Source organism: Candoia aspera, chromosome 1, assembly GCF_035149785.1.
Source record: "Candoia aspera isolate rCanAsp1 chromosome 1, rCanAsp1.hap2, whole genome shotgun sequence".
Taxonomy (NCBI): domain Eukaryota; kingdom Metazoa; phylum Chordata; class Lepidosauria; order Squamata; family Boidae; genus Candoia; species Candoia aspera.
In genome coordinates this window covers 341,056,794-341,082,843 of record NC_086153.1, presented here as the reverse complement: position 1 = coordinate 341,082,843, position 26,050 = coordinate 341,056,794, and the positions used below count along the sequence as shown (strand labels likewise).

Below are 26,050 nucleotides of genomic sequence, written 5' to 3'. Positions count from 1 at the left end.
AAGAAAACTTTCCCTGATCAGGAATAACTAGATCAAACTGCTTTAACCAGATCTACTTTAGGGGGCTGCGTGTCCACAGCCACTGTGCTCCCACCCTGCCACAAGGGAGGCACTCTGTCAATGCTCAGAGGCAAACTCATTAGCAGTTAGTGTTAGACGAAGACCCTCATGCCCTCTCAGCTTCACCCACCAGCTTGCAGGGGCTTGGAAGCATAAAACACGGGGGGCGGGGGGGGCGGGTAGTGCTGAATCCCGGGAGACCAAGAGGCCGCACTGAACGCTACCTGGCTAAACCTCCCGCTCTGTCCGCGATGAGGATCCGGCGCTTTCCCGGAGCGCCCGGGGATGCAACGTGGTCAATGCAATACACGCAACAGTGCAGTACAAACCACAACAGCCACGGCAACCGGAACCCTTTTGGAGGTCGCAAAACGCCTCCGCCCCCTCCACGGGGCAATTTGGCAACCTCGGAAGGGTCGCCCCAGTCTCTGCTTCTGCGCCTTCCCCGCTGCGGGCCGCCCAGCCTCGCTGGGGGGGGGGGGTAATATTGGCTCAGCTGCTGCCCCCCTTCCCTGGCCGGACTGCGGGCCACCACTTAAACGCCCCGCCGGAGAGCAAGGGCTGTTGCCAAAAGAGGGGCGGGAGGGCTGAAGGAGCCGGGGGGGGGGGGAGGTGCGGGGGGGGGGGCAAGGCTGCCCTCCCTGGGGGCCTCCTGGCCCAATGCCGCGCGCTGCCCCTCGGGAGCTCCTGCCCACCCCGGAGAACGAGCCGGGCGCCAAGCCCACCTCCCCTGCGCCAGCCGCTGCCAGCGCCTCTGGCCGGCCCGGAGGGAGGAGGGGGGGCGAAGGGAGGGGCCCCTGCGCCCCCCCAGCTCCAACCACTCGCCCCTTCCCCCCCAGCTTCCCTCCCCGTTCACACGGACACCCGCAACCGGCCAGCTCAGTCTCTCCCGACAAGGCGCCGCCCAAGCACAAGAGCCGTCTTGGCGACCTCGGGGGTCCCTCTGCTGTCTCCCTTTCCGGCCCTGAAACCGAATTTCGGCACCCGACAGAACCCGCCGGCTGAACTAACCGCCTCCCGGGCTCTCGCGGCGCCCTGACCCTGAAGGAGACCCCACCGGGCGACCCCTCACACGCTCCTGTAGGAGCCGAGTCCGCCCGGGAGGAGCGCAGCGCAGCCCGCGACGGCGGCGGCGCCTCCGCTCCTGGCCGCGTCTGCTCCGCGGGTCGGGCGAACGCAGGCGCGGGGTCTCCCGCCCAAGCAACCGGCGTTGATGCCTCCCGGGAAGGACGCCGAACGCTCACTCCAACGCGGCCCCAGCCCCTTCCCCGTCATCCCCAGCCAACCCTCCGGGAAGGTGGCGATGGGAGTTGGAGGTCCACACGGCTGGAGGGAGCCGAGCGGGGGGGGGCTCTTCTCCCCCCCCCCATTCCTCTGGCTGGCATTGCCGCTGCGCCGGCTACCTAAGGATGTCCCCGGGCGCTTCGCCCCCCCACCCTCCTGTCCCCAGAAGGCCCCCCAACTTCCCCAGGAGGAAAAGGCAGCCGGCGCGAAAGCGGGGAGCTGAATTCGGGCCCGGGCGCCCAACTGATGCCCTCCGGGGTCGCCAAGGACACCCGCCCTCCCGCCTTGCCCCCAGTCCCAACGCCAGACCTGCCCCCGCCGCCGCCTCTCCTCGGCCCGCTCTCTTGCAGGCTCCGCTCCGGGAGGGAAATGGGCGACCGCGGCAAGCGGCGCTCGGCGGGGGCCGGCGAGGGCGAGGGCGAGGGCGGGGCTGAGCCCGGCCTGCCTCTGAGTGTGGGCAGAGCGCCGAGGGGCCTCGCAGGGCAGTGGGTGCGTTCTGCGGCTCAACGCCTCTGCAAAACTGGGCTGGGCACCGCTGACTCCGAGGGTGTGCAGAGGGCGAAATGAAAGAGTAAGAATCGAGATTGATTGGAGGGAGCTTTATGCCTGGCGGCAGAAGGAGACAGTGCTCCTGAGCGTGTGCAGAGGCCTCCCCATCCCCACCCCGCAGTCCAGCAGTGGCTCTGAGGTTTTGCTACCAGATGCGGACCAGGAAAGGGTCTCCCCCCCCCCCCCGCTCCCCACTGCGAGGCAGGTGGGAGGAGCCCTGAGGCCATCCCCCCCTTTGGCAGAAAATGTGTGTGTTCACCGAAGGTACACAGCAGAACTTTCTGCCTTTCGAGGGGCCCCAAATCGGTGGTCAATGCCCGCTGGATAATCGAGGAAGGCAAAGAGGACCAAACAGAAGTCAGAACAGTTTGTGCTTCAAGGATAGCACGAAGGCCTTCGATTGTGTTGATTGTGCCAAATTGTGCCATGCGCAATGGGAGCCCTGGAACATCTCCGTGTCTGCATGAGCAACTTGTCTGCAGGACAGGAAGCCACAGCCTGGATGGAACCAGCGGAACCGGCTGGCTCCAGGCTGGCTGGGAGGGCAACAAGGCCGCAGACCCTCCGTCAGCACCTGCTCATTCAGGCATTCACACACACAGTCAAGAAACCGGAGTCCTTTGAACTGCTTTGTTGAAGCGTAATGAACGGTACAGAAGGCAAGCTGCGAATAAAGAATTCCTGCCGAAACCTGCTTTAAACTATATTCCCTTAGCTAGTCCCCTTTCCCACGAAGCGTGTCACTCCCCCCCCATCCAGATGGCATTCCTGTCGCAACTCCACCTCGCGTCCTTGATGTGCTCATAGCCAAAACAGCCCCTTACGCTCCAACTTCACACACCCCTCCCATCTTCCCCCCATCCTGCAACCTTTGAGAATGGCATGATGGGAGATGCCCTGATAAGGGTTTCTGTGAAACCTTTGATTGGGGGATCTGACACCTGTTGGCAGATGCTGGGAAAGCCTTTAGCCCAGGAGAGGTCAAAAAAGTCGCACACCAAGCATTTCTATAAAATAATTTATTTACAGAAAGCAAAAACAAAAGCAAAACATTTAAAGGACTTAGCTCCCTTTGGAGCAAGCCTTGCTTGCCTACATTGCCGGCAGAGAGAAAAAAAAGAAGTGAGAACAAGTCCGGGCAGGGTTCCTCCCCCCCCCAGGTGATTTGCATGAAGCACGTGAGAGGAGACAATCTAATACAACCTTTTAACCCGGCCAAAATGATTAGGCACAATAGCAGTCTTAATCTATTAGTAGGAAAACCTCAACAACACCCACCCCTCCTTCCTTCAACCTATAGGCGGAATCTGCACTGAGGGAAGCCGGATCGGAAGGGGTGAGTGAGCGTGGTGTGAAACCGGAGGAAGAAACCTCAGCAACCTCCACTGTGCTGGTGATGCTGCTTTGATAGCCGAAAACACAAAGGATCTGCAAGCCCCAGTTCTGAAAGTCAAAGAGCACAGTGAAAAAATGGGGCTAAAATTAAATATAAATACGAATGACAGCAGGCACAGCAACCGGCCTTGGGATTGTTGCACGCAAAATGCAGGCTTCTTGGTTCTTCGCCCGGCGCAGTTTAGCAGCCAGTTGATCACGCAGAGCAGGGGAACCCAGCAGCTACTTATTCGAGACGTCTAGAAGAAATAGGGTCTCCCCATGAAAAGGGAACGACCGCAAGCACATCGCGAGTGGCAATTTTATACAGTTTGACAGCAGTTATCAAAACAGTTCATCAGCAGATCAAAGCATCTTATTGGTTCGCTATTTCAGCACTTGCGCAGTTTCTTGGGGTGGGGACTTGGGAATGGCAATTAGCTAGGGGTCAGCGCCTTGTGGTTAGGGAAGCTTGGTTAGTCACGTAGCCTGCCCCACCCCAGAGCCAGGCCCTGATCACAGGCACAACTGGGAACAGATGGCAGAGCCCCCAGCCCTTCTCCGACCTCCTGGCAAGTGCATAGATACGCCAGACCCCTTGCGTCCCTTGCTTCGGCTTCCAACTCCTTTCCGTTATTTCTCAGTCCAATTTCACGTTCCACAATACAGAAGGTGGGTGGGAAAATAAAGACTGGTGCCCCCCCCCCCGATAAGGCACCCATGACCCAGTAAATCCACAAACGCTGTAAGTAGGTGAAATGCGTCCCATAAAGGGAGCACCTAAGAAAGATCAAACTCTCTTAAAGCCCTCTCCGGTATTCCGCACACTATGTTGCTGGGCTCCAGCCTCACTGTACTGCAGCACTTGGGAGAAGATTCCAGAAGGCCAGGAGGTAGGGGGCATGCTGGATCTCTGGGGGAAAGGGGTTCCGAAAGGCAGGGGATGCCACAGAAAAGCCATGCTTCCTAGGTCCCGCTACATCAGTGTCTTTCAACCTTGGCAGCTTTGAGATGGGCAGACTTCAACTCCCAGAATTCCCTAGCCAGGAAGCTTTAAGATGTGCGGACCAACTCCCGGCTATGTTGGTTCCCTAGCTATGCTGGCTAGGGAGTTCTGGGAGTTGAAGTCCACGCACCTTAAAGCGGCCAAGATGCACTAGATGACAACACTTAAGGGAATACGTGACCAGTTTTGGACAACTGCATGCAAGTGATGGGAGGCAATGTTGCATGTTAGTTTTGTTTTAAGGAAAATTGTTAGTACATTAAAAGGATCGGTAGAAGACGCCTCTTCTGAGGATACAAAATCTGCAGAAGTTCAGAAGGGTGCAATCAAGAGGGTTTTCAGTCCGTATGACCATGCAAAAACAGCCTTTCCTGTAAGGGGGTCTCCCAATTTTTTTTTTAAAAAACTCCAATTGTTTTAGTTGATTTCTGCAAAAGTGCAGGATGGGCAAAATGACTCAAGTAGGGGGAAAAGGTGACGCACTTCCCCTTCTTTTTTTCCAGACCGTCTTTTTGCCCTTGCAGCTCGTGTGAATGTGCTGTGCAGTAGACTCGGGTTTTAGGACGAGAAGCCGGCCACATTTCTAAAGAACCTGTCCAGGAGCCAGGAAGTTACCATGCCCGAAAGGCTGAAGTGGATGGTCACACGGGGATCTTTGAGAGCATGCTGCGGGCTCCTTCACAAAAGGCCCGGTGCGACGGGTGATCAGATTCAAAACTCCTCTTTGCTCCCTGCCCCTCTCAAGCCCCCAGAGAGGCCCCCGCCAACCTGCTTCTTTTTCCTTTTGGGGTGGCAGGTCAGCAACGCGCAAAGGAAGTCCTGGGCTGCAGATGCCATTGGGGTCGCTCTCTAAGAATGCCAGCAGGGCCATGATTTAAATAGCCCACAGCGCCCTGGAGCGATGCCATGCCAGGGGACTGGGGGGAACTCAGAGGGAGATGATGCGCGGGGTTACGGAGGGAGCCCCAGCAGGTTTTAAGGCGCTCCCTGATCCTGCCACTAGAGGGCAGGCTGCCGTCTCAAACGAACGGGCTGGAACAGCCTTTCGGAGGGCCCCCCCTCCCCCCGCCGGCTCTCCGGAAGGTCCTGAACCTCCGTCGCCTCCTGCGGACGCTGCTCTGAACAAGCGTCCGGGCATTGATTGCGTTTCCTCTCGGAATGTGCGCTTTCCCGTATTCTCAAATGCACATTTTTATGCCCATTTTTGTGTGCTTGCTTTTAAGCCGGGAGTACGGCACTCAGATGCGCAGCGCAATCCACGTGGCAGCCTAAAACTGTCGGCTGAGATTGGTTCTTGCTAAAACCCCCGAGATGAGGAAGGTCGCAATATTTCATTGATTATTTTATTTCATTTACAAAATCGGTCTACCATCTGAAACCAGCTGGACTCTAGGCGGCCCACAGAACTTACACCATAAAAACACAGTACAAAATAAGAACAATAATTCATTAAAATAACAGTTCCGGTTCAATTCCAGTATGAACAGTTCTCAAATTAATACTATTCAAAAAAAAAGCTAAAATGGCGGAATAGGGTGCCACTTAGTACTGTTAATCCCCGAAGTCCTCCGATACAGTCAATCCCCATGTTTTCACCTGCTTCCAGGAGGCCAGGAGACATCTGTGCTTCGGGGGACAAGCAATTCCAGAGGAGGGGGCTGCGGAAGAAAATCCCACCATCAGGCCACCGTACCTGCCATACCTCTTTTTTTTTTAAATCCGTTCAATCATGTCCAATTCTCAGAGGCTGCCTGGACAAGTCCCTGCAGTTTTCCTGGCAAGGTTTTTCAGAAGGGGTTTGCCACGGCCTCCTTCCTAGGGCTGAGAGGGAGCGGCTGGCCCAGGGTCACCCATCTGGCTTTGTGCCCAAGGCAGGACTAGAACTCACAGTCTCCTGGTTTCTAGCCTGGTGCCTGAACCACTACAAGGTCTTTTAGCAGGCACTAAAGGCCAGATATGATTGGCAGAAACGGTCCATAAGTTCTCCAGTCCCAACGCCATTTAGGTCTTCATAGGCAGCAGCCAGAACCTTGAATTGCACTGAAGACACACTGAAGACGTTGCCTAACCTGGCAATGAAACGTCGGCAAGAAAACAACCAGGCTCAGAGAGCACCGAGGACTCCACCATTCAACCCTGAGCTACCAATATTCACCTCGATTGGTACCTTGAATTGCACTCAGAAACCTACTTCCACCCAGGGAAGCGACAGTCTTGGACTGATCATTAAGCGCATGTGCCACCATGTTCTGGACCAGCTGAAGTTCCTGGGTGGTCTTCCCCATGTAGAGCGAGTTTCAGTAACCTAACCGAGAGATGACAAGGGCATGAGGGACCATCGTCAGTGCAACCTCGCAGCGCATTCTGGTGCACCAGCCCTCCTGGCCACAGACTCCACCTGTTCTGTGAGCAAGGCCAGGAGCACCCCATTTGGCGGGCCTGGTCCTTCCCCATCCAGGGTCGTCAAGGGTGATTCAGCCAGCGCCTGAACCCACAGCCGCTCTGTCTTGCGTGAGTCGAGTCTGGGCCTGTTTTCCCCATCCGGGCCCTGATATGCTCCAGACGCTGGGGCAGACTTTCACCATATCTGCCAAGGTGGAGATGTATAACTGGTATGCAAACTATTATAATTGTCCTTATAATTGTTATTATAATCATTATTAATCATTATTAATCGTTACTGTAATTAATCGTTATTTCAATATAACTTATAATCATATCTCTCATTATTGTATCTTATATCGTTATTATAACCTATCAGCAGCTTTCGATACCATTGACCATGGTATCTTTTTGGGACGGCTCAGGGAGTTGGGGGTGGGCGGCGTAGTTTTGTGCTAGTTCGCCTCCTTCCTCCGGGGCCAGTCCCAGTCGGTGGTGATGGGGGGGAGAGATCGGCCCCGCGGCCCCTTCTTTGTGGGGTGCTGCAGGGATCAGTACTCTCCCCTCTCCTTTTTAACATCTACATGAAACCGCTGGGTGAGATCATCCGTCACCACGGGATGAGGTATCATCAGTATGCTGATGGTACTCAATTGTGTATCTCCATCCCGGGGGAAGTAAGTGATGCTGTGACCACCCTCTCCGAGTGTCTGGGGGCTGTGGGGGCCTGGATGGGGAACAACAGGCTTCAACTGAACCCTGGTAAGACCGAGTGGCTATGGATTGATGGCACCTTGGCTTGCAGGAAATTGTCATCTTTAGTTCTGGATGGGGTGGCACTGCCCTATTCGGAACCAGTGCGGAACCTGGGGGTCCTCCTGGACTCACGACTCCTGCTCGAAGAGCAGGTGGCAGTCATGGCCAGGTGGGCCTTTGCGCAACTTCATGTTGTGTGCCAGTTATGCCCTTTCCTGGATCGAGATGCCCTTCGGACAGTCACTCATGCCCTGGTCATCTCCCATATAGACTACTGCAACATGCTCTACATGGGGCTACCCTTGAAGAGTATCTGGAAGCTTCAGCTGGTCCAGAATGTGGCCACGTGGGTAGTTATTGGTGCCCCAAGATCGGCACAGGTGACACCACTCCTGCGCAAGCTGCACTGGGTGCCGGTTTGCTTCTGGGTCCAATTCAAGGTGTAGGTTATGATCTTTAAAGCCCTACATGGCATGGGACCAGGCTACCTGAGGGACTGTCTCATCCCCATTAAATCATTCCTTCCCACCTGGTCATGCAGAGAGGGCATGCTACAGACCCGTCTGCAAGGGAATTCCACCTGGCGGGGTCCAGGAGGTGGGCCTTCTCTGCAGTGGCGCCCACCCTCTGGAACCTTCTGCCCCTGGAGGTGAGGCAGGCACCTTTGCTCTCAGCCTTCTGGAAGAATTTGAAAACCTGGTTCTGCCACCTTGCTTGGAACAGAAAAGACAACAGCTCTTCCTGGTGGTGGCTGGCACCATAGTGCCCTCCCCATTGAATGAGAACATTTCACCACAAGGATCTTATATTTATGTATTGATAATGATGCTTTGTGTCATAATTTATGTTTTATGGTTTTAATTCGTTTATTTTGCTTGTAAACCACCCAGAGTCCCCCTTTGGGGGGAGATGGGTGGTGACAGAAATTTGAAATATAAATAAATAAATAAATAAAGTAGTCTGGTATGCAAACTATTAATAGGCTGGCTTGCAGCTAAACCTCAAAAAAACCAAGATTATGGCAACCAGCTTGATTGATAACTGGCAAATAGAGGGAGAAAATGTAGAAGCAGTGAAAGACTTTGTATTCCTAGGTGCAAAGATTACTGCAGATGCTGACTGCAGTCAGGAAATCAGGAGACGCTTAATCCTTGGGAGAAGAGCAATGACCAATCTCGATAAAATAGTTAAGAGCAGAGACATCAGACTGACAACAAAGGTCCGCATAGTTAAAGCAATGGTGTTCCCCGTAGTAACATATGGCTGCGAGAGCTGGACCATAAGGAAGGCTGAGAGAAGGAAGATGGATGCTTTTGAACTGTGGTGCTGGAGGAAAATCCTGAGAGTGCCTCGGACTGCAAGAAGATCAAACCAGTCCATCCTCCAGGAAATCAAGCCAGACTGCTCACTTGAGGGAATGATATTAAAGGCAAAACTGAAGTACTTTGGCCACATAATGAGAAGACAGGACACCCTGGAGAAGATGCTGATGCTGGGGAGGGTGGAGGGGAAAAGGAAGAGGGGCCGACCAAGGGCAAGGTGGATGGATGATATTCTAGAGGTGACGGACTCGTCCCTGGGGGAGCTGGGGGTGTTGACGACCGACAGGAAGCTCTGGCGTGGGCTGGTCCATGAAGTCACGAAGAGTCGGAAGCGACTAAACGAATAAACAACAACAACAACATTTCCTTGAGACAAAAATGGGACATTGGGATGGCAAAATGGGATGGCAGTCGGCAGGAGAGAGGGCGCAGGAATGAAGGTGGACAGCGGCTGGAAGGGCGAGGCAGTTTCAGAGGCAATGGTAAGATGGTAAGCTGGGAAGGTGCAGGAGGGGGAGGTGTGGCAGTGGTTGGGTCCAGAGAGGCTGGTGCAGGAGTGGCGCTGGGCGGAGAGGTTGCAAGAGGGCTGAGGGCAGCGGCAGGATGGGATGGGATGGGATGGGAGGACAGGAACAGGGGTGGCAGCAGGCTGGTTCGATGGGGCTGGGTTGGAATCGGCAGCAGGCGGAGATGGTGCGGGAAGGCTGGGTGATCCAAAGGAGGGGATTAGGTTCAAGAGTGCTCTCAGGTCTGAATTCTGCAGGAGGTTCGGCTGGAGGCAAGAGATAAGGCTTGGTGGAGGAGTCTAGTGGATGTTGTCCCCGACAACCTGTTCCTCTCTGGCACACCCTTTTATTTTATTTTCTTCCTGCCGTTTTGGCCTGAGAGCCAATCGGCTTCTTTTCTGCTGGGCTGCTTTTCCGACCGTCTTCCACTGCACTGATTGGCGGCAGCAACTCTCCCTCTTGCTCACCGCCAGTCAGCTGTTCCTGGGGTTCCTGCTCTGGGTTTCCCGCCGGATTGAGATCTGTTGCAGTTTTTCAATTTCCATTTTTTCCTGCTTTTCCCAATAACGGCTCTAATGTTTTTTAAAAAACGGGACACAATTGTCCTAACAGTCAGGAACCACGCTGAGACGAGGAATAGGTCTCTAGTGTTTTATTACTGCTACATTAGACAGAAAATCCTAACAAACTGAAGAAGCGTGAGAAAACCCAGACAGATAAACCCCAAAAGTCAAGGTGGGTCCGTTCTGTGTCTCTTCGAATGGCTGCTCAACTCCTCACTACTACGCATGCGTTTTCCCCCCTGGATAGAGGCCCCCTCCTGCTCACCATCAGTGCTCATGACAACAATTAACATTTATATTAAAATGACAGGACGGTCGGGAAATGTTTAAAAATGGGACTGTCCCGTTCAAAACGGTACGTATGGTCAGCCCAACTATTAAACACATTGTGCCAGACTGCCCACGAGGTGCGTTCCCTGGCTCTTTAGAAGATCTGCATGACGCAACACCAGAAGCGATCACCTGGATAGCTGAACTGGACATCCAGTTATGCGGCTAATACTGTATCCCTTCAGAAGTTCTGTATATAATTGTATGGACTGTGTGTACATATTTGCCTTTCTCTTGTCATGTACTCATCATATGCTATGTATGTATGTATGTATGTATGTGTGTGTATATATATATATATATATATATAGGTATCGTCAGCATATTGATGATACCTCAGCCCAGACTGCCTCGTGACATCTCTGAGTGCCTTCATGTAGATGTTGAACAGGACAGCAGAGAGGACCAAACTCCATAATGAAGTGCCCAGGGGTCCAACCTCTCCCCCCACCCTGAACAATGGCCCTCTGGACCCCCCTGCTCAGGAAGGATTGAAATCACCACCACACCATGCCTCCAACTCCCAACCTTTGCAGATGGTCAAGAAGGATACTGTGGTGAACAGTATCAAAAGGCGCAGAGAGGTCCAGGAAGACAAGGATGGTCCTACCACCTCCATCCAAGCCCCTCCAAAGGTCATCTGTGAAATGACCAATGCCCGTTTGGATCCCAGGCTAACAGTCCAGTTCAGCTGTATCCTCCAGGGTTGGTTATATCTACATTCTGGTTGGGAATGATGGGAAGTACAGTCCAACCTATCCAGAAGTGCCAGGCTCTGGAAGGCCTATATCTTAACCATGCTGTCCAATGCGTCTTCCTCTTCCTAAGGATCCAGCGTAGCTTGATCGCCCATAGAAGTCAATACCTAGCCCCACTAGGTAGACCTGGCCAGGCCTCTCTGTCTTACTGAGATTGGCTCTAATAACAAAATCTTGAAAGTCTGATTGTGCTGGACCTCGTCTCCCTCCTTATACTCCTGTGAATTAGGGAGGTGTCTGCCTGAGCCTCTTCCATATGGTATCTCCTTGCCCTGGACTTTAAAAATGCTTCAGCCCCCTTTGCCTGGGCAACAGATCCTCCATATCTCCACCAAGGTCACTTCCCTCACTCTCGACAGCAAGAGACATTGTCATCCAGAAAGCTACTTGCCCCAGCAAAAGGAATGCAAGGAGCCAGGAATGTCTGATGTGAGTGTGGATGGGTGTTAAATTCTACAAGATGGTGGACGATGGAAGCCCCACCTCTTTTGCATATATTTGACTTGCCTACAAAAAAGGGGCAGGTCTTCTATCAAGACGCTTCCCCTTCATCTTGCATTATGTGGGTGTGTATATACGTATGTACGCCCTAGAGCCTAGGGCTAGGGGAAATAACCCTAAGCTAAGGGGAAATAGCTTAGGTAGAGTAGCTTTCGTCTGGCAAGATTCTGTCCATACGGTGTGAGCAAATGAAGAACTGAAGTTTGGCTGGATTGATTCTTTGTCGTTCTTGGGCTGGACCTAACTTCAATCAAATCAACCTAAAGGGGAATAACTGGGGAAGGCTCCGGGGCGGGGCTCCTCTGAACCTCTTCGTCTTCCCACGTTCCAGCTCCGGGCTGCGTTTCCTCTTAACTCGCTCCCCTCCTTGGAACGTGCTCCCCCTTCCTGAGAACCAGCAGCATTACTGGTCCATCAAAGCCCCACTAGGTAGACCTGGCCAGGCCCCTCTATCTTACTGAGATAGGCTCTAATAACAAGATCTTGAAAGTTTGAAGTCCATCAGACAGATGCTTCTTGCTCCCATAACCTCATAACTTTTCGCCTCTCCTGACATCTTTACTCAAAGGTGCTGATGTTGTAGAAATGAAGACTAGGACGCTCGGGTCTTCATTCAGGAAAAGAGTTTAATATGCGCATAGGTTCAGACAAGCTCATGCTTCAAATTCTGAACCCCGAAGATTCGGGGTCCTACTTCTTTTATACCCCCCCATTGATTATACAGCATAGACTAAGTGTCAACTTAGAGATATATGATATAACTACAAAAGCAAGCCGTGTGAAACAAGCCTGGAGGAGCTGGTGAGCTTCCTCCCCGTTCCTTATCTTTTCTCACCTAGTTGCTACAGAATACACATACATTCTTGTTTCTTATCTGCCCGTTCGGCTCTTTCCCACATACCACACTTGCAACAGATAGCTTACTTGCAATAGACAATTGCCTGATGAAAGGGCTTTAGTTCTTTGTTGTTTCCTTGACCCTAATTCCAATTCCACCTCATTCCCCCCTTTGAAAGTATTCAGCCTTTTCAGGGCAGATTACTTTCACTAAGGTTATCATTGGGGATAGACTGATATTCCCACATGGCCAGGACTTGTGAGGTAGCCTCCTTTTTGCCAATAGTGAGATACTGTTGGTGATCGCACGGGGCAATATCACACACCCCACAGCGATCAATCCAATTAGGGCTACGATAGCCTGGAGTCCTGGTAGCTTTGGGAACCATTCCCCAAAAACGTCTCCCAAATGCAGTCCCTTCCAGGTCTGTACAGATACGTGGGCTAGTTTCACCATCCTATCTGTGATTTTCTTGTACCACTTTTCCACTTTCATCTATTTCAATGCGACAATTTGACAGATTAAATTTTCCACACACTCCCATCTACCAAAATTTGAAATGCAAAAAGTGTTCCCCTTAATTCCCCTCATTCCCCTCACCAGAGTCACCAGGGTGACGATTATCCACAGCTTCTCCAGTGCGTAGAGGGTCAGCTTCCGGGGGTGACCCAGCAGTGGGATGCAGTAAAACTTCCCCGGTTCCTGGTGGTGAGTTCTTAAAGATTTCAATCCTAAGAGGATCAGCTGTTGGGCATACGTGCCACTTCCCCTGGTCCTTTGCTATAAGCTAATATTAGTATTTACACCTTAAAATCTCCCCCAACCAAGATCTATATGATATTGCTTTATATGGATATATATATATAGATCTTCCTTATTTACAAATTGTATTTTTCTATACCTTACAATTCCCCCCTTTTAATCTTTATCAGTTTGTTCAATTTGTAACTCGAATTGTTGTAAAATGTTTCTTGCCTCTAGATATCCTTGAGTATCAACTCCCCAGACAGTGCAGCCAGACCCTGCAAGGCCCGAGCAACAGTTCCATCGGGGGCTGTGCTGCCCGGAATAAAGGCACAACAGCTCCCCCCCAGCACCATACAGACTCCCCCTTTCTCCACCAACAGCACATCCAATGCCATTCCACTCTCCCAGGCCACCCCACTAGTGGCATCCAACCATTCTGCAATACCCTTCACAACATCTCCGGTACAGTTCATGAACCCCTGTTGGCCACAATAGATGTAGTTGATCGGATCCACATCCCCGTTGACCATCACCCACCAAAACAGAAAGGATTCAAATCCCACCAAAATTTAGCCTCTAGCCCTGACCTCATCCGGCACTCCCCTAGGCACTTCCACCCCGTCTACACATACTTCACTGTCAAATGATCCTCCCGGTGCATCTCTCATTCCTTCTGGGTTTTAAAGTACCCCTTTTAAATGCAAGAGTAAATGGAATGGCCACTTAGCTGCTGCTCACAAGCAAGCTGGCCAGCCTTGTGCTTCAGCTGCTTAGAGAAGTTTGCCACAGGCCGTTTTCAATTTCCCAATTTCTGAGTTAGTACCCCATTTGCAACCCCTTTGTTTTCGGAAGCAAACAAAACAAAACAAAACAAAACAAAACAAAAGGCTTCTTGAGGTTGGCAAACCTAAAGCTGGAGCTTTCTCTTCCCCCGTAAGACTTTATATTATCTCAAAAGGGGAGAGCCCCAGTCTTTCGGATGTCTGAATACTTATTCTCAGGAGAGCAATTGGCAAGGCCTGGGGCCACCTCAATTTCGCCTCCTGAGCCAATTTTGCCACTGCCCTCTTTAAGAGCCCATCAGCCTTTTCTAAATCCATGTCCACCATGAAGAGTTGTAAACCCACACAACCAGCAATTAAGATATTTAGCCTGACAAGCTATTTTCTGAGTTAAAGCTATTAAGGTGTTAAATTTTTCACCCTCCTTCAATAGTTGTTCATCAGTCCACTTGTGACTCAGGCGCCAGCCTATAAGGCTAACAAATCCAAACCAGTGGATTAACCATAGTTCCATACTACAGGTAGGCTGGATTTCAGAATTGTATCTTAATACCTTTTCATATGAAAATATAAATTCCCTATTGTTCTAAATTGAGTGCATCTTCAAAGCTTCCCTTGAACCCTGTGACTCTCTTTTCCAGGTTCAGGGACCCGTATGGTCATCAAAACTACAAGGTATTAGACAAAAAAGTTCAGGCGCATTTTTTTTTTTTTCTTTTTCTGCACAGTCCAGTGTCCAGCAGTATTTGGCAACACCAGTGTCTTCTTTAGGGTTTCTCCCAACTCAGTTGCTGACTCCCCTCCGTCTGGTTTAACTCGATTTCCAGACTTAAAAGGATGCGTCTTCTGTTCCAACAGTTGGACTCTGTGTTCCTGTAGATAGGGAGACAAGGACAAGACTTGCGCAGATAACTGTTTCAAATGCTTGCAGACAAATTTCTTCCCCATGGCATGCATGTCTCCTACTTCTCCACTAAGAATTCCAAGATAGAATCACCCATCTCAAATGGACTGACTGCTAGTCTGTTCTTAGGAGCAATCCAGAGACTTAGTATTGTCACTAAAAAGGCCTGTGTCCATGTTAATCCTGCCTTTGGTCCTAGCCCCTCCAAGTGTCTTTTTAGCCTATAAAGAAAGCCTTTCACCCATGCTAAGAAGCAGTTCACCCGAGGGCCACCCCCCTTTGGAGGTTCCCCTGGAGTTGAACCTGGTTGGTCTTTGGGTTGTCCTTTTGGCATACCACACATCTCTCACACACACCTGTTTGGCTTTCAAAAAGATTCCAGGACAAATAAATATTCTAGACACACAATCCCCTAAAGTGTTTGTCCCATGTGACTAGATTGGTAGGTGTAGTTTTGGATATATCTAAGCACTACTTTGGATAAACTAATTTTCTTGCCCTAGCAAAATGCCACCCTAAGTAAGTAGGCTGACCCAATTGCTTAAACAACAAGTCTCTTTCAAAACCCCCAAAATTGGGTCAAGACTTTTACAGCCAAACCTCTAATTTTAATATATATATATATAATGACTTAAAGTCAATTCATTTTTTTTAATAAAAACAATATTATATTTCAGTTGCCAATATTTAATTCCCCAATAACTTCCCTAAAATCAAAACTTGTAAAACTAGAAAAACAAGAAAGCATTGACATAAGAGTTTATCTAGTGTTTGGACTGTTTCCATAGTCAAAATTGTTAAAACAAAAAACAAAAACAAAACTCAGATAGATCATACCAGTCCATGGAAGCTCTACTAAAACCATATGTTGTCCAAATTTTTTTATTTTTTTTTATTTTTCCTCTCCCTCTCCTGTTTTTATCATCATGTGCCATGTTGAGGAGGGATTAAAATTTAATCCATATAAAATTTATAAAAACACACATACTTTTCTAAAACTGGAATGCCAGGGGCAGAGCAGAGTGGAGCTGTGAGAGCAAAGGGGTGCCCCCCCTTCTCTGAGTCATTGCCTCTCTGAAACTGCCCACATTCCCCCCCTTTTCACAAGAAGAGTAATCATTTCCTTCCACAGCAGAAAGAGAAATCTCTGAAACTTAAAAGATTGTCCCCGGTGTGTGTAAAGGTATTGTAAAAGGAAGAATCCTAAAAAGATGGGGGAGTAAAGGATCTTCTGTAAAAGCATTGCCCCTCCCCTCTGTCACCCCTCTGTCCCCTCATCTGGGTCCTCAAGCCTGTAACAAGCAGGCAAGAGGCAGACTGAAGGGGGGAGTTTGGGTGAGATTGGGCAAATAATGAAACACACATACTCCTCAAACAATTAAAAAAGTGGGAAAGGATCGACAAAAACCTTTCAACTTTCCCATAATATGCATTCAAATTACACAAATCACAACACACACACACAAAACCAGAATTAATGGTGGATGCAGGCATGGCCAGAACCTGCAGCCTCCTAAGGAATAGACTCACATAATCTCTCAACTCTCTTTTCACAACTCAAAACAGTTTCTCAACCTTACATGTACGCGCACATTGAGACAAACAAATGCTCTCAAAAAGAAAACCGCACACCAATGCCTCAACAGGCTGTTGCCACATGCAATCCATCACAGCCCTGCAGGAACACAGAAGCTCTTCCTCCCTGCCTCTCAGCCAGGAGAAAGGAATGCTTTATTAAAAGGGCGATGGCTCCCATCAAGATGAATCTAGCCGCTCCCATGCCTATTGGAGACAATCCACACTCAACTGCCCTATTGTGATTCAACTCAACTCCCTTCCCAGAGAGCCTGCGTCTCTCCAGGGCCTTTCCGCGCCTGTCTGTTTCCCGAGCTCTCCATCCCATGGAATACCTCCTCGACCAATCTTCCGAGAATTCCCCTGCCTCCCCCTCTTTGGGGCCGCAAACCTTGAGTTAAAAACAAGGCATTTCATCTTTCTTGTTCTCTCTTCCTCTTGGGGTTGCCCTGCAAACACCCTGTTCATTTATGGGCTCTGCCAGAATATCCTCCCAACCTTTCCCTTTTCTGTCCTATTTCAATAACCATCCTCTTTTCCTCCAGTGTCGGGAAGACTGATAACAAAGTCTGAATATCTTGTCACCTTGGATTGTGGGTTTGCATCAATCCAATCCACAGACTCTCAACTAAATCACCGACACTTCATCCATCCAACCTTCCATCCACATACAGTTGCCAATCCTCAGCTCTCGTTTCCAACTTCGAATTAAGCAAACAACACAAAACACAAGGCTTGTGTTCCTCAGTGTGACCTTTGGTATACCCTTTGCATAATTGGTTTAGTTACTATTTCTATCCCTTCTGGCAACATTAGTTTATTGTTACTGCCCCATGGGTAATCCAGCTTGCTTCTTCCTCTGGGGTTAGGATAACTTTACTTAAGCTCCTGTAAGTGTGGTGTTATTACAGGGAGAAACTTCTTTCCCTTTAGTCCCCTCTCTAACCATATTTTTCCAAAATTGTGTACCACCCCATAGGCATTCTTTCTCTCAAGTCATCTCAACATCACAAGTTCATTCTTATTTCTCCTTCACTTTATTTAATTCACTTTTACCCAATTCCCTTCCACACAAATTAAATTGGTCACCTACTCACAGCACTGAACACAGGGCACAATCAAATCCCATGTCCCTCCATTCACAGCAAATAACAGACGGGATGGCATAGCCAAAAATCTGGAAGACCCGCAGCCTGGCCAGGGCTATGGATTTCCAAAAACTTGACGCATTCCCCTTTTACTGCGGAGGAATTCAGTTCTATAAAGGGACAGACTCACATTTAACTCCTTAAGGGACAAGCTCACACAGCTTTTCTCTCCTCAGCTCAGGACAGGTGCCCATGCCACATACACATACATGAGCACACACAGAGACTCTCTGCACCATTTCCCTCAACAAATAAAATAAAATAAAAACTATTAACTTTTCAATTCTAATTACTAGGTCTCCCCACAGGTCTCACCCCTTTTTTTTTTTTTTTTCCAATTGCCATTGTTTACCATTTTCTTATAAGGTTCCTTTTCCCAATTTCTCAACAAGAGTCCAAGCGGACTCTCCTTAGGTATGTTTCTAGGTAATTCTGGAAGGGAAACCTTCCTTTTGGAACTTTTATTGTTGCCCATATTGATTACTGCCTTCCCTCACCCTGATCAGTACAGCCCTCTCTTGACCTTCTTATTGTTTTTACCCCCCCCAAGGTAGAGCACTCCAGCCTCGCTGGATTTGCTTTTCAGCAATTTTAAGCCTCTGACTGTCGAGGGGGTAAAACCGGGCTGGCCTCCCAGCAGGCGCTGGCTAATTTTAAAGTCCGACCTCAACCTAACACATTGAACCAGCCACGCGGGTCTCCGCTTTACAGCGAATCGCCACTGATCTATGCACTGAAACTGATCCCAATGTCCATCTTTGGTCACCTTCTGATGGACTTTACTAATAACATTAGAATTGAATGTCCCCTCTTCTGGCCAGCCGACCCCGAAGGTGGGCCACTCATTTCTACAAAACTATCTTCAGTGTCTGGGTCAGCCAGGGAATCTCCATAATCTCCACCAAAAGCATCAGAAAAGTTTCTCACCATACACTTCAGTGGGGTGTCGGAGGTGCCACTTCCTTCCCCCATTTTCTTCTATTTTCTTCTACAACCTTAGGTTCGGGGCAATCCAGTCACCCCCCTTCTTCTCCGCAAACTTCACCGCCCTTTGGAACTGGTCTCCCAGCAGACGCTGGCTCTCTTTAAAGACCACTAACTTCCCGTCCAGTCTCCCAGCAATCGCTGGCTGTCTTTAAAGACTAGGGATGACGGTATTTGCGTGAAAAAGGGTTTCTCGGACCTATGTTTTTCTCCTAGGGTTCCCTCCCTGGGTTCCTTACACACTACAGCCGACCTGTGGCACCGGACTCTCAACGGCTACCACCAGAAACTGCGACTGTTTAACCACCCACACAACCTACACAGACTTGGGCACGCCGGCTCTATCTGTTTCTATTAGTGTGCCCTCCCTGGGTTCTGCACACACTACAGCCGACCTGTGGCACCGGACTCTCAACGGCTACCACCAGGAACTGCGACTGTTTAACCACCCACACAACTTACACAGACTTGGGCACGCCGGCCCTATCTGTTTCTATTAGTGTGCCCTCCCTGGGTTCTGCACACACTACAGCCGACCTGTGGCACCGGACTCTCAACGGCTACCACCAGGAACTGCGACTGTTTAACCTCCCACACAACCTACATGGACTTCATTAGGCACGCCGGCCCGAGTCCAGGGGGGTGTACGGGCCCCCTCTTCTATCCTCAAGCGGGATAGGCACCTCTTCTATCCTCAAGCAGGATAGGTACCCCTTAGTTTAAGTATATACTTGCCTCAGTTATCTTGGTTCCACGTTCATTCAGCCTGTCATTTGCACCACGCCGGCCGGCTCTCCATTCAGACCTCTCTTTTCCTTGTCATGAAGGGTTCTTGGAATCGGGAGGAGGTATCCCCAGGACCGAACCGTCGACTCGGTTGAGACCTTCAGGAGAACTCTCCTGCGGCGCCTAGGCATCGACTCCAGGCGGCGGCTCCATGCCTTGGGGTTCCTCCCGTTCCAGCGAAAAATCGCCCTCGAGCAGTCCCATCTGGGTCGCCAAAATTGTTGTAGAAATGAAGACTAGGACGCTCGGGTCTTCATTCAGGAAAAGAGTTTAATATGCGCATAGGTTCAGACAAGCTCATGCTTCAAATTCTGAACCCCGAAGATTCGGGGTCCTACTTCTTTTATACCCCCCCATTGATTATACAGCATAGACTAAGTGTCAACTTAGAGATATATGATATAACTACAAAAGCAAGCCGTGTGAAACAAGCCTGGAGGAGCTGGTGAGCTTCCTCCCCGTTCCTTATCTTTTCTCACCTAGTTGCTACAGAATACACATACATTCTTGTTTCTTATCTGCCCGTTCGGCTCTTTCCCACATACCACACTTGCAACAGATAGCTTACTTGCAATAGACAATTGCCTGATGAAAGGGCTTTAGTTCTTTGTTGTTTCCTTGACCCTAATTCCAATTCCACCTCACTGAGAACCCCAAAATGACTTTTCCTTCCAAAGTGGCCAAATGGGGCCAGTGACAACCCAGCCAGCTGGCCTTCCACTGACCCCTGGCAAGCCATCCGTCTCCCCGCACAAGAGAGAAAAAGCAAAACAGGCCCTGAAGAAAGACGGGACAATGCTCAGATGCGGCCCCCCAATTCTCCAAGCAGCCTCGCCGGAGGTCAGGGGGACAAGCTGGGGCGGTGGAGATGCAAGGAAAGTGGGGGAGAGGGTTCCTCCAAAACCCCAATTCTCCCCACCAAACCAAACCAGATGTTAACAGCACCAATGCCTTTAATGGAAGCACATGGTTGGAGTTTTTTTTAAAGGAAGCACAGCAGCCACACCAGAGAGAGATTGCGTGGTGTAGTGGTTAAAGGCACTGGGCTAGAAACTGGGAGATCTGAGTTCTAATCCTGCCTTAGCCACAAAGCCAGCTGGGTGACTTTGGGCCAGTCCCTCCTTCTCAGCCCCAGGAAGAAGGCCAGGGCCAACCACTTCCAGAAATGTTTCAAGAAAACTGCAGGGATTTATCCAGGCAGTTGCCAGGAATCAAGGCCAATCAAATGCACCAAGCATGAGTTCGTCTAGGAGGAGGTGAGGGGGTTTTAATACGACCTGCCCCTTCATCCCCTGGGAAAATCATCCATGAAGCCACTCAGCTTCCATAGGGGTGGGAGCCTCCATTCGCCACACGTGTGGCTAAACGCCCCCCCCCCATTCTCTCTCTGATTCTCTCTGTTTCTCCTTGCAACAGTTGAAACCGCCACCCCTTTTTTTATGGGTGTTACAAATGACAGCACCCATGTGGCAATGTTCATTTTGGCTTGGCATGGCTCTGGGCTCTGTGCACCAGCCAGCATGGCTGGGTTTGCATGGCGCCCTGAAGCACAGCCTAGCTAAGAGCATTTGGGCCTAGTGCGCGGGGAGAACCCGGCTCACGTTCTTCTCTCAGCCCATGGATGTGCAAGAGTCACCTGTCCCCACGTTCATGTAAAGTGTTGCTCCACAGCCAGTGGAAATAATGGGGAATGTGTTGATCTTAGACTGGGATGACCCAGGGCTGGAACAGAACCAGCCAATGGGGTTTCAGGTGGACCTCCCTGATCCCAGAAAAGTTTAAAGTTTTTGACATGGGAATTGTGGCCCATGGGAAGCTTCTGAAGACAACGCTACTGTGCTCGGCTGGAGGATGGAAATGTGGAGACCTGCTGGCAGGTGCAACATGTCTAGCCAGGACAGACAGCTCAGTGGGTTTTTAAATTATTGTTATTTCAGCAATCCACAGGAAGGGCAGGTGAGTCCCCCAAACTCCCCACTGTCTGACCAGGCTCTTACAGGGACACCAGGAAACCTCCAATGTCAGAGGCTTCACTCTTTGGAAGGTGACCCGACTGGGCACCTCTTGAAGTGAGAAAGTCCAGCTAGGAAAACAAGGTGGAGCTCCCGAGCCCTCCTTGTGTGTGTGTGTGTGTGTGTGTGTGTGTGTGTCCAGTGAAGAGATGACACTGGTCATTCTTTCCCAGCCTGAATTTTCCTGAACTTGGAAAGGCTCAGGGTTGGCAGCTGATCTGGCATCTTCCCACACCCTCCAGAGCAGTGGGGCCAGAACTGGGTCACCTCAGAAGGGAGCGAGGGGGCAGCCATGGTGGGCTTTACATGAACGTGGGGACAGGTGACTCTTGCACATCCATGGGCTGAGAGAAGAACATGAGCCGGGTTCTCCCCGCGCACTAGGCCAAAATGCTCTTAGCTAGGCTGTGCTTCAGGGCTCCATGCAAACCCAGCCATGCTGGCTGGTGCCCAGAGCCCAGAGCCATGCCAAGCCAAAATGAACATTGCCATATGGGTGCTGTCATTTGTAACACCCATAAAAAAAGGGGTGGCGGTTTCAATTGCATAGTTGCTGCCACCATCTCACAGCCGTTGTACTTTTTTAACCTGGGTTTAGCATGCTGTGTAAACCCAGCCTATAGTTCTAGCCATAAATAAGCTGAATGAAGATGAGAAGGTTCTTGATGTTATCACTCATGGATCTCTGTTCCTTTTTGGTTAATCGGGGAATTCAGCGCTGTGGGATTTGTGGCATCCCTACCATCACTCAACAGGGCAAAGGTCTCTGTGATACTTTTTCCTTCTGACTCCACACCCAAACAGCCGCTTTCTTTGAGGGGGACAGGCCTCCATTCACAGGATCTGAACTTCAGAGGCAGGATGGGAACAAGCAATGGGGACAACCCACTTTACGCTGTATCATTTTTCAGTCAACGCAAGGAGAGGTAGAGAACATTTCAACCTGCGATGGAGAAAGGGCCACCATCAGAACCTTGGTCCATCTTGCCATCAGATGCTGATTTCTCCAGGACCAGGGAAGAATGTTTCCTACACTATCTGGAAATTCCAGGCATCGCTTGATCCAGGGACTTTCTCGTGCAAAGCAGAGGCTTTGCCTCTGAGCTACCACCTCTCCAAATCTAATTCTGGAGTCCAGGTGGTAGGTAGGACCTGAGATCTGGAAGGCTGAGGAGATCGCTGGAGTGGAGGGATGAATGAGGTCAGGCATGCTCCTCCTCGGTCTTTCAGACCAAAGAAGTCAACCGTGCAGCAAAGAGGCCCCTTCTGTAATTAACAGAATTCCCCTTCTTTCTGTTGCAGGTTGCTTCTAGACATAAGGTTGTTTACTCGTTCAGTCGCTTCCGACCCTCCGTGACTCCATGGACCAGCCCACGCCAGAGCTTCCTGCCGGTCGTCAACACCCCCAGCTCCCCCAGGGATGAGTCCATCACCTCTGGAATGTCATCCGTCCACCTTGCCCTCGGTCGGCCCCTCTTCGTTTCGCCCTCCACTCTCCCCAGCATCAGCATCTCCTCCAGGGTGTCCTGTCTTCTCATTATGTGGCCAAAGTATTTCAGTTTGGCCTTTCATATCATTCCCTCAAGTGAGCAGTCTGGCTTTATTTCCTGGAGTAGGGACTGGTTTGATCTCCTTGCAGTCCAAGGCACTCTCAGAATTTTCCTCCAGCACCACAGCTCCAAAGCACTGATCTTCCTCTAGATATAATATCAAGCCACAAAAGTCTTCCTCTCCCCCACTTCTGGCCTCAGATGCAATTCCCCCAATGACACCAAATATTAGCACAAGGGGCAGAGTGGGGGTCCCTCCTCCACTCCCCCCCACCCCCCGCAGCTCCAGCACATGACACCATCCATCTCCTCCGTTTGGGGGAAGTGGATGGGGCAGGTTGAGCACAGACTTGCAAACAAGTGACCCATTTTTCCCTTGAGGGATTCCGATAGGAAAAGCCAAATATTGACTGGGACCTTTATTTAGCAGGCTGGAAGACCAGCCATCCACTCGGCTTCCTTTGTGGCATTTGCAAATATTATTCCAGTGCACCCAGGAGCAGAAAGGAAATTTACTAGCAGCTGATTCAGAAAGCCGTGAGCCTGTTTGAAGTTTCTGGTCGCCAAGCAGGACTTGCTTTCAGCCAGAGCTGAGTAGCATCACTGTGCTTTGCGCTCCGCTTGGTCTAGTGCGCCTGTAACGCTTATCAACGTGGGTTTTAGTAACGACAGTCTTGTAAGGTGTATCAGTTTCGTGGCTCCATGGATTTAGTGCTGCCCCGTGGCCACCTACAGTACTGAGTTTATGGCTGTTTCAAGTCAAAGGCTCCCCAGGACTCCTAGCATTAAACTAAGCCTGATTCACAAAGCTTAGAGTCACTGCATGGGGATGGGGAAAGGCTGCATGTGCCAGTTCACCCCCTTTGGGATGGTGGTGTGGGAGGCCAGGCTGATGGGCACAGACACCATCCATCTCTTCTCCCCCACCTGAGAGAGTGCAGCGCTCCAGAAGAAGTCCTTTTAACAGCAGGCCGAAGCAATGAGCTTCAGGACAGAATTATTGGAAAGACAGGAAAGAGATACTGACTTGCTCAGAACCCCACATTTTGGAGAAGGGTGAAAGGTCTTTTGAAACAAACCCTCAAAAGTTCCCCACATCGCTAACCCCAAACCCATCCAAAGCCACGCAATATTTCTTGACTGCAATTGGGGAGAAATAATGTAGCTCAGATTTGGACTGTTGGCTTCTTGGTGTACCCTGTGCTTGGTTGTTTTCCTGCAGATGTTTCATTATCAGGGTAAGTGACCTCATTCGTGGTCATTCGTATAAACAGCCAGCAAACTTTACTCCTTTGTGCGCTGATGATGTTGTCCAGCCTGGTAATGAAACGTCTGCAAGAAGAAAAGAAAGCCTGGGGGCACCAAGAATCCAATATTCCTGGATTGTGGGATGACAGAGGAAAAAATAAACCGGAGGAAGTGAAGTGATATCCCAAAACTAAGATGCGAGGTGATGCTACAACGTTTTGCTGCAGATCCTACCCTTGTGCATTGCACAAATATTTGGGGCATTCTAGATACATTACCTGAGTATGCAAAATTTACTTTAACAGTTGTGCACTGGGAAAAATATCAATTCCATCCAAATCTTACAACATTTTAAAATTATGATTGCTACCCTGAGCAGGGGTTGGGCTAGATGATTTCCAGGGTACCTCTTAGCTTTCAATTTTATGATTGTATGTATGATCCCCTTCATATTCTGAGGCTTTAAACCTTCTACCTGTGTTCAGAGAGACACGTTTTCCAAAAATAAATAAACGAGAGTGTTAGCTTCAAAGTTTGCAAGGGTGTGTTTTTTCTTAAAAGGATCTTTGAGTTGGCCAATCATTTTCCTTTATAAGAGGTCTAACTAAAATATTACACTTAAGGGAATGAATAGAGGAGAGTAAGAAGGCTTTTAATTTTTTTTCCTTTCATATTATCATAAAGGAAGAAGACTTAGAAGAACTGTTGATGCAAGTATAACTGGGAAGTGAAATATATTTAAAAACCCCAAATTTAATGTAAACTAGAGGGCTTCACCCATTCAGCATGTGGTCAAGAAAGAGTGAAAGTCAGGCCAGGGGGAGGTAAGGATCGGGAACCCTCTGATGATCCCCTTTCCTGTCCTCATCCTCCCCCCAGCAAAACTACAGGATCCTTCACCCCCCACCCTTGGGTGAGGGACCCTGTTTTCAAGAACGGGAAGAAAGGACATCCCCAGGGGTATTGGGAAGAAGCCAATGCTGGGGGAAATGGATGGGGAAAACAATCACTAAGGGGGCTAGAAAGAATCAAAGAAATTACAGGAGCAGGTGATCTCTAGGAACAGGCTCAGATGGTGGTTATTCCTCCATATCAGTGTTTCTCAGCCGTGGCCACTTTAAGACGTGTGGACTTCAACTCCCAGAATTCCCCAGCCAGCCATGGCTGGCTGGGGAATTCTGGGAGTTGAAGTCCACACGTCTTAAAGTGGCCACGGCTGAGAAACACTGAGCTAGAGTAATGGGGGATTTAAATTGGGGGGCGGGGAGAGGGGGGTGTTATGCAGGTGCAAGTTAGACGTGAGACAGATTTCAAATATCATCAATTCAGACACCGCTGAACTCATACATCAAAATGTCTCAGACAATCCCAAAAGATCTCAACAAATACAATGGTGGGTTGTTGTTGTTTTAAACACATTATAATGGTTAGCTGGTTAGCTTTCCCTGATGTTTTTCCTGGGTCATAAAAGTCGGAAAGGGGGCAATCCTTCTTTTTGTTTTTAACATGCACACTTGTTTTAAAGAAGGAAAGAACGCTGGCTTCTAAGGAAGGAAAGCTGCTTGGCTTTAAACTCTCCCCATCCAGCAGCCCAGGAGAATAGCCGCCACCAGTGAAGTCCTGGGTTCAAATCTCTGCTCTTCCCTGCACTTCTGAAAAAGTTTCCCGAACAAAATCAGGGCTGCGTTGACACCGATCTACCTCTCCAGTTGTCCAGCTTGCAGCAGTCCAGGCGAAAGTTGTGGCAGCTTAAGCACTATAGCCAAAGTGCCCCCCCACCCCACCCGCACCGCCCGAGCCTGCTTCAGGCCAGGGGAAGCTTCCCCAGTTAGATGTCTCTATATAACTTCCTTTATTAAAAGTTTTAACAATGGTAGTAGGAACTAATACGAATTAAAGTAGAATGAGAAAGAAAAAAGAGAACGGGAGAAATGAAAGAAAATGCCAAAAGTGCCAAAGGAAAAGGAGAAGGAGAAGAAAAGTGGGAAAAAAAGATATTAAAAAGATAGGGCTTCTGATCTTTTCGCAGCAGTTAGAAGTACATTTATGTTTTAACCTCTCTCTCCCTAAGGTTGCATCATATTA

The 26,050-nt window shown here is 49.8% G+C and overlaps 1 protein-coding gene across 1 annotated transcript in view; it reads right to left on the bottom strand.

Moving 5' to 3' along the window:
- Positions 1-18,307: 18,307 nt before the first annotated feature.
- EEF2 (eukaryotic translation elongation factor 2) overlaps positions 18,308-26,050 on the bottom strand; it is a 57,639-nt gene continuing 49,896 nt past the window's right edge. The window contains exon 14 of the mRNA XM_063290949.1: positions 18,308-18,395. Coding sequence (XP_063147019.1) covers positions 18,321-18,395 — 75 coding nt within the window. The 3' untranslated portion in view covers positions 18,308-18,320. The remainder of the gene's footprint in view (positions 18,396-26,050) is intronic.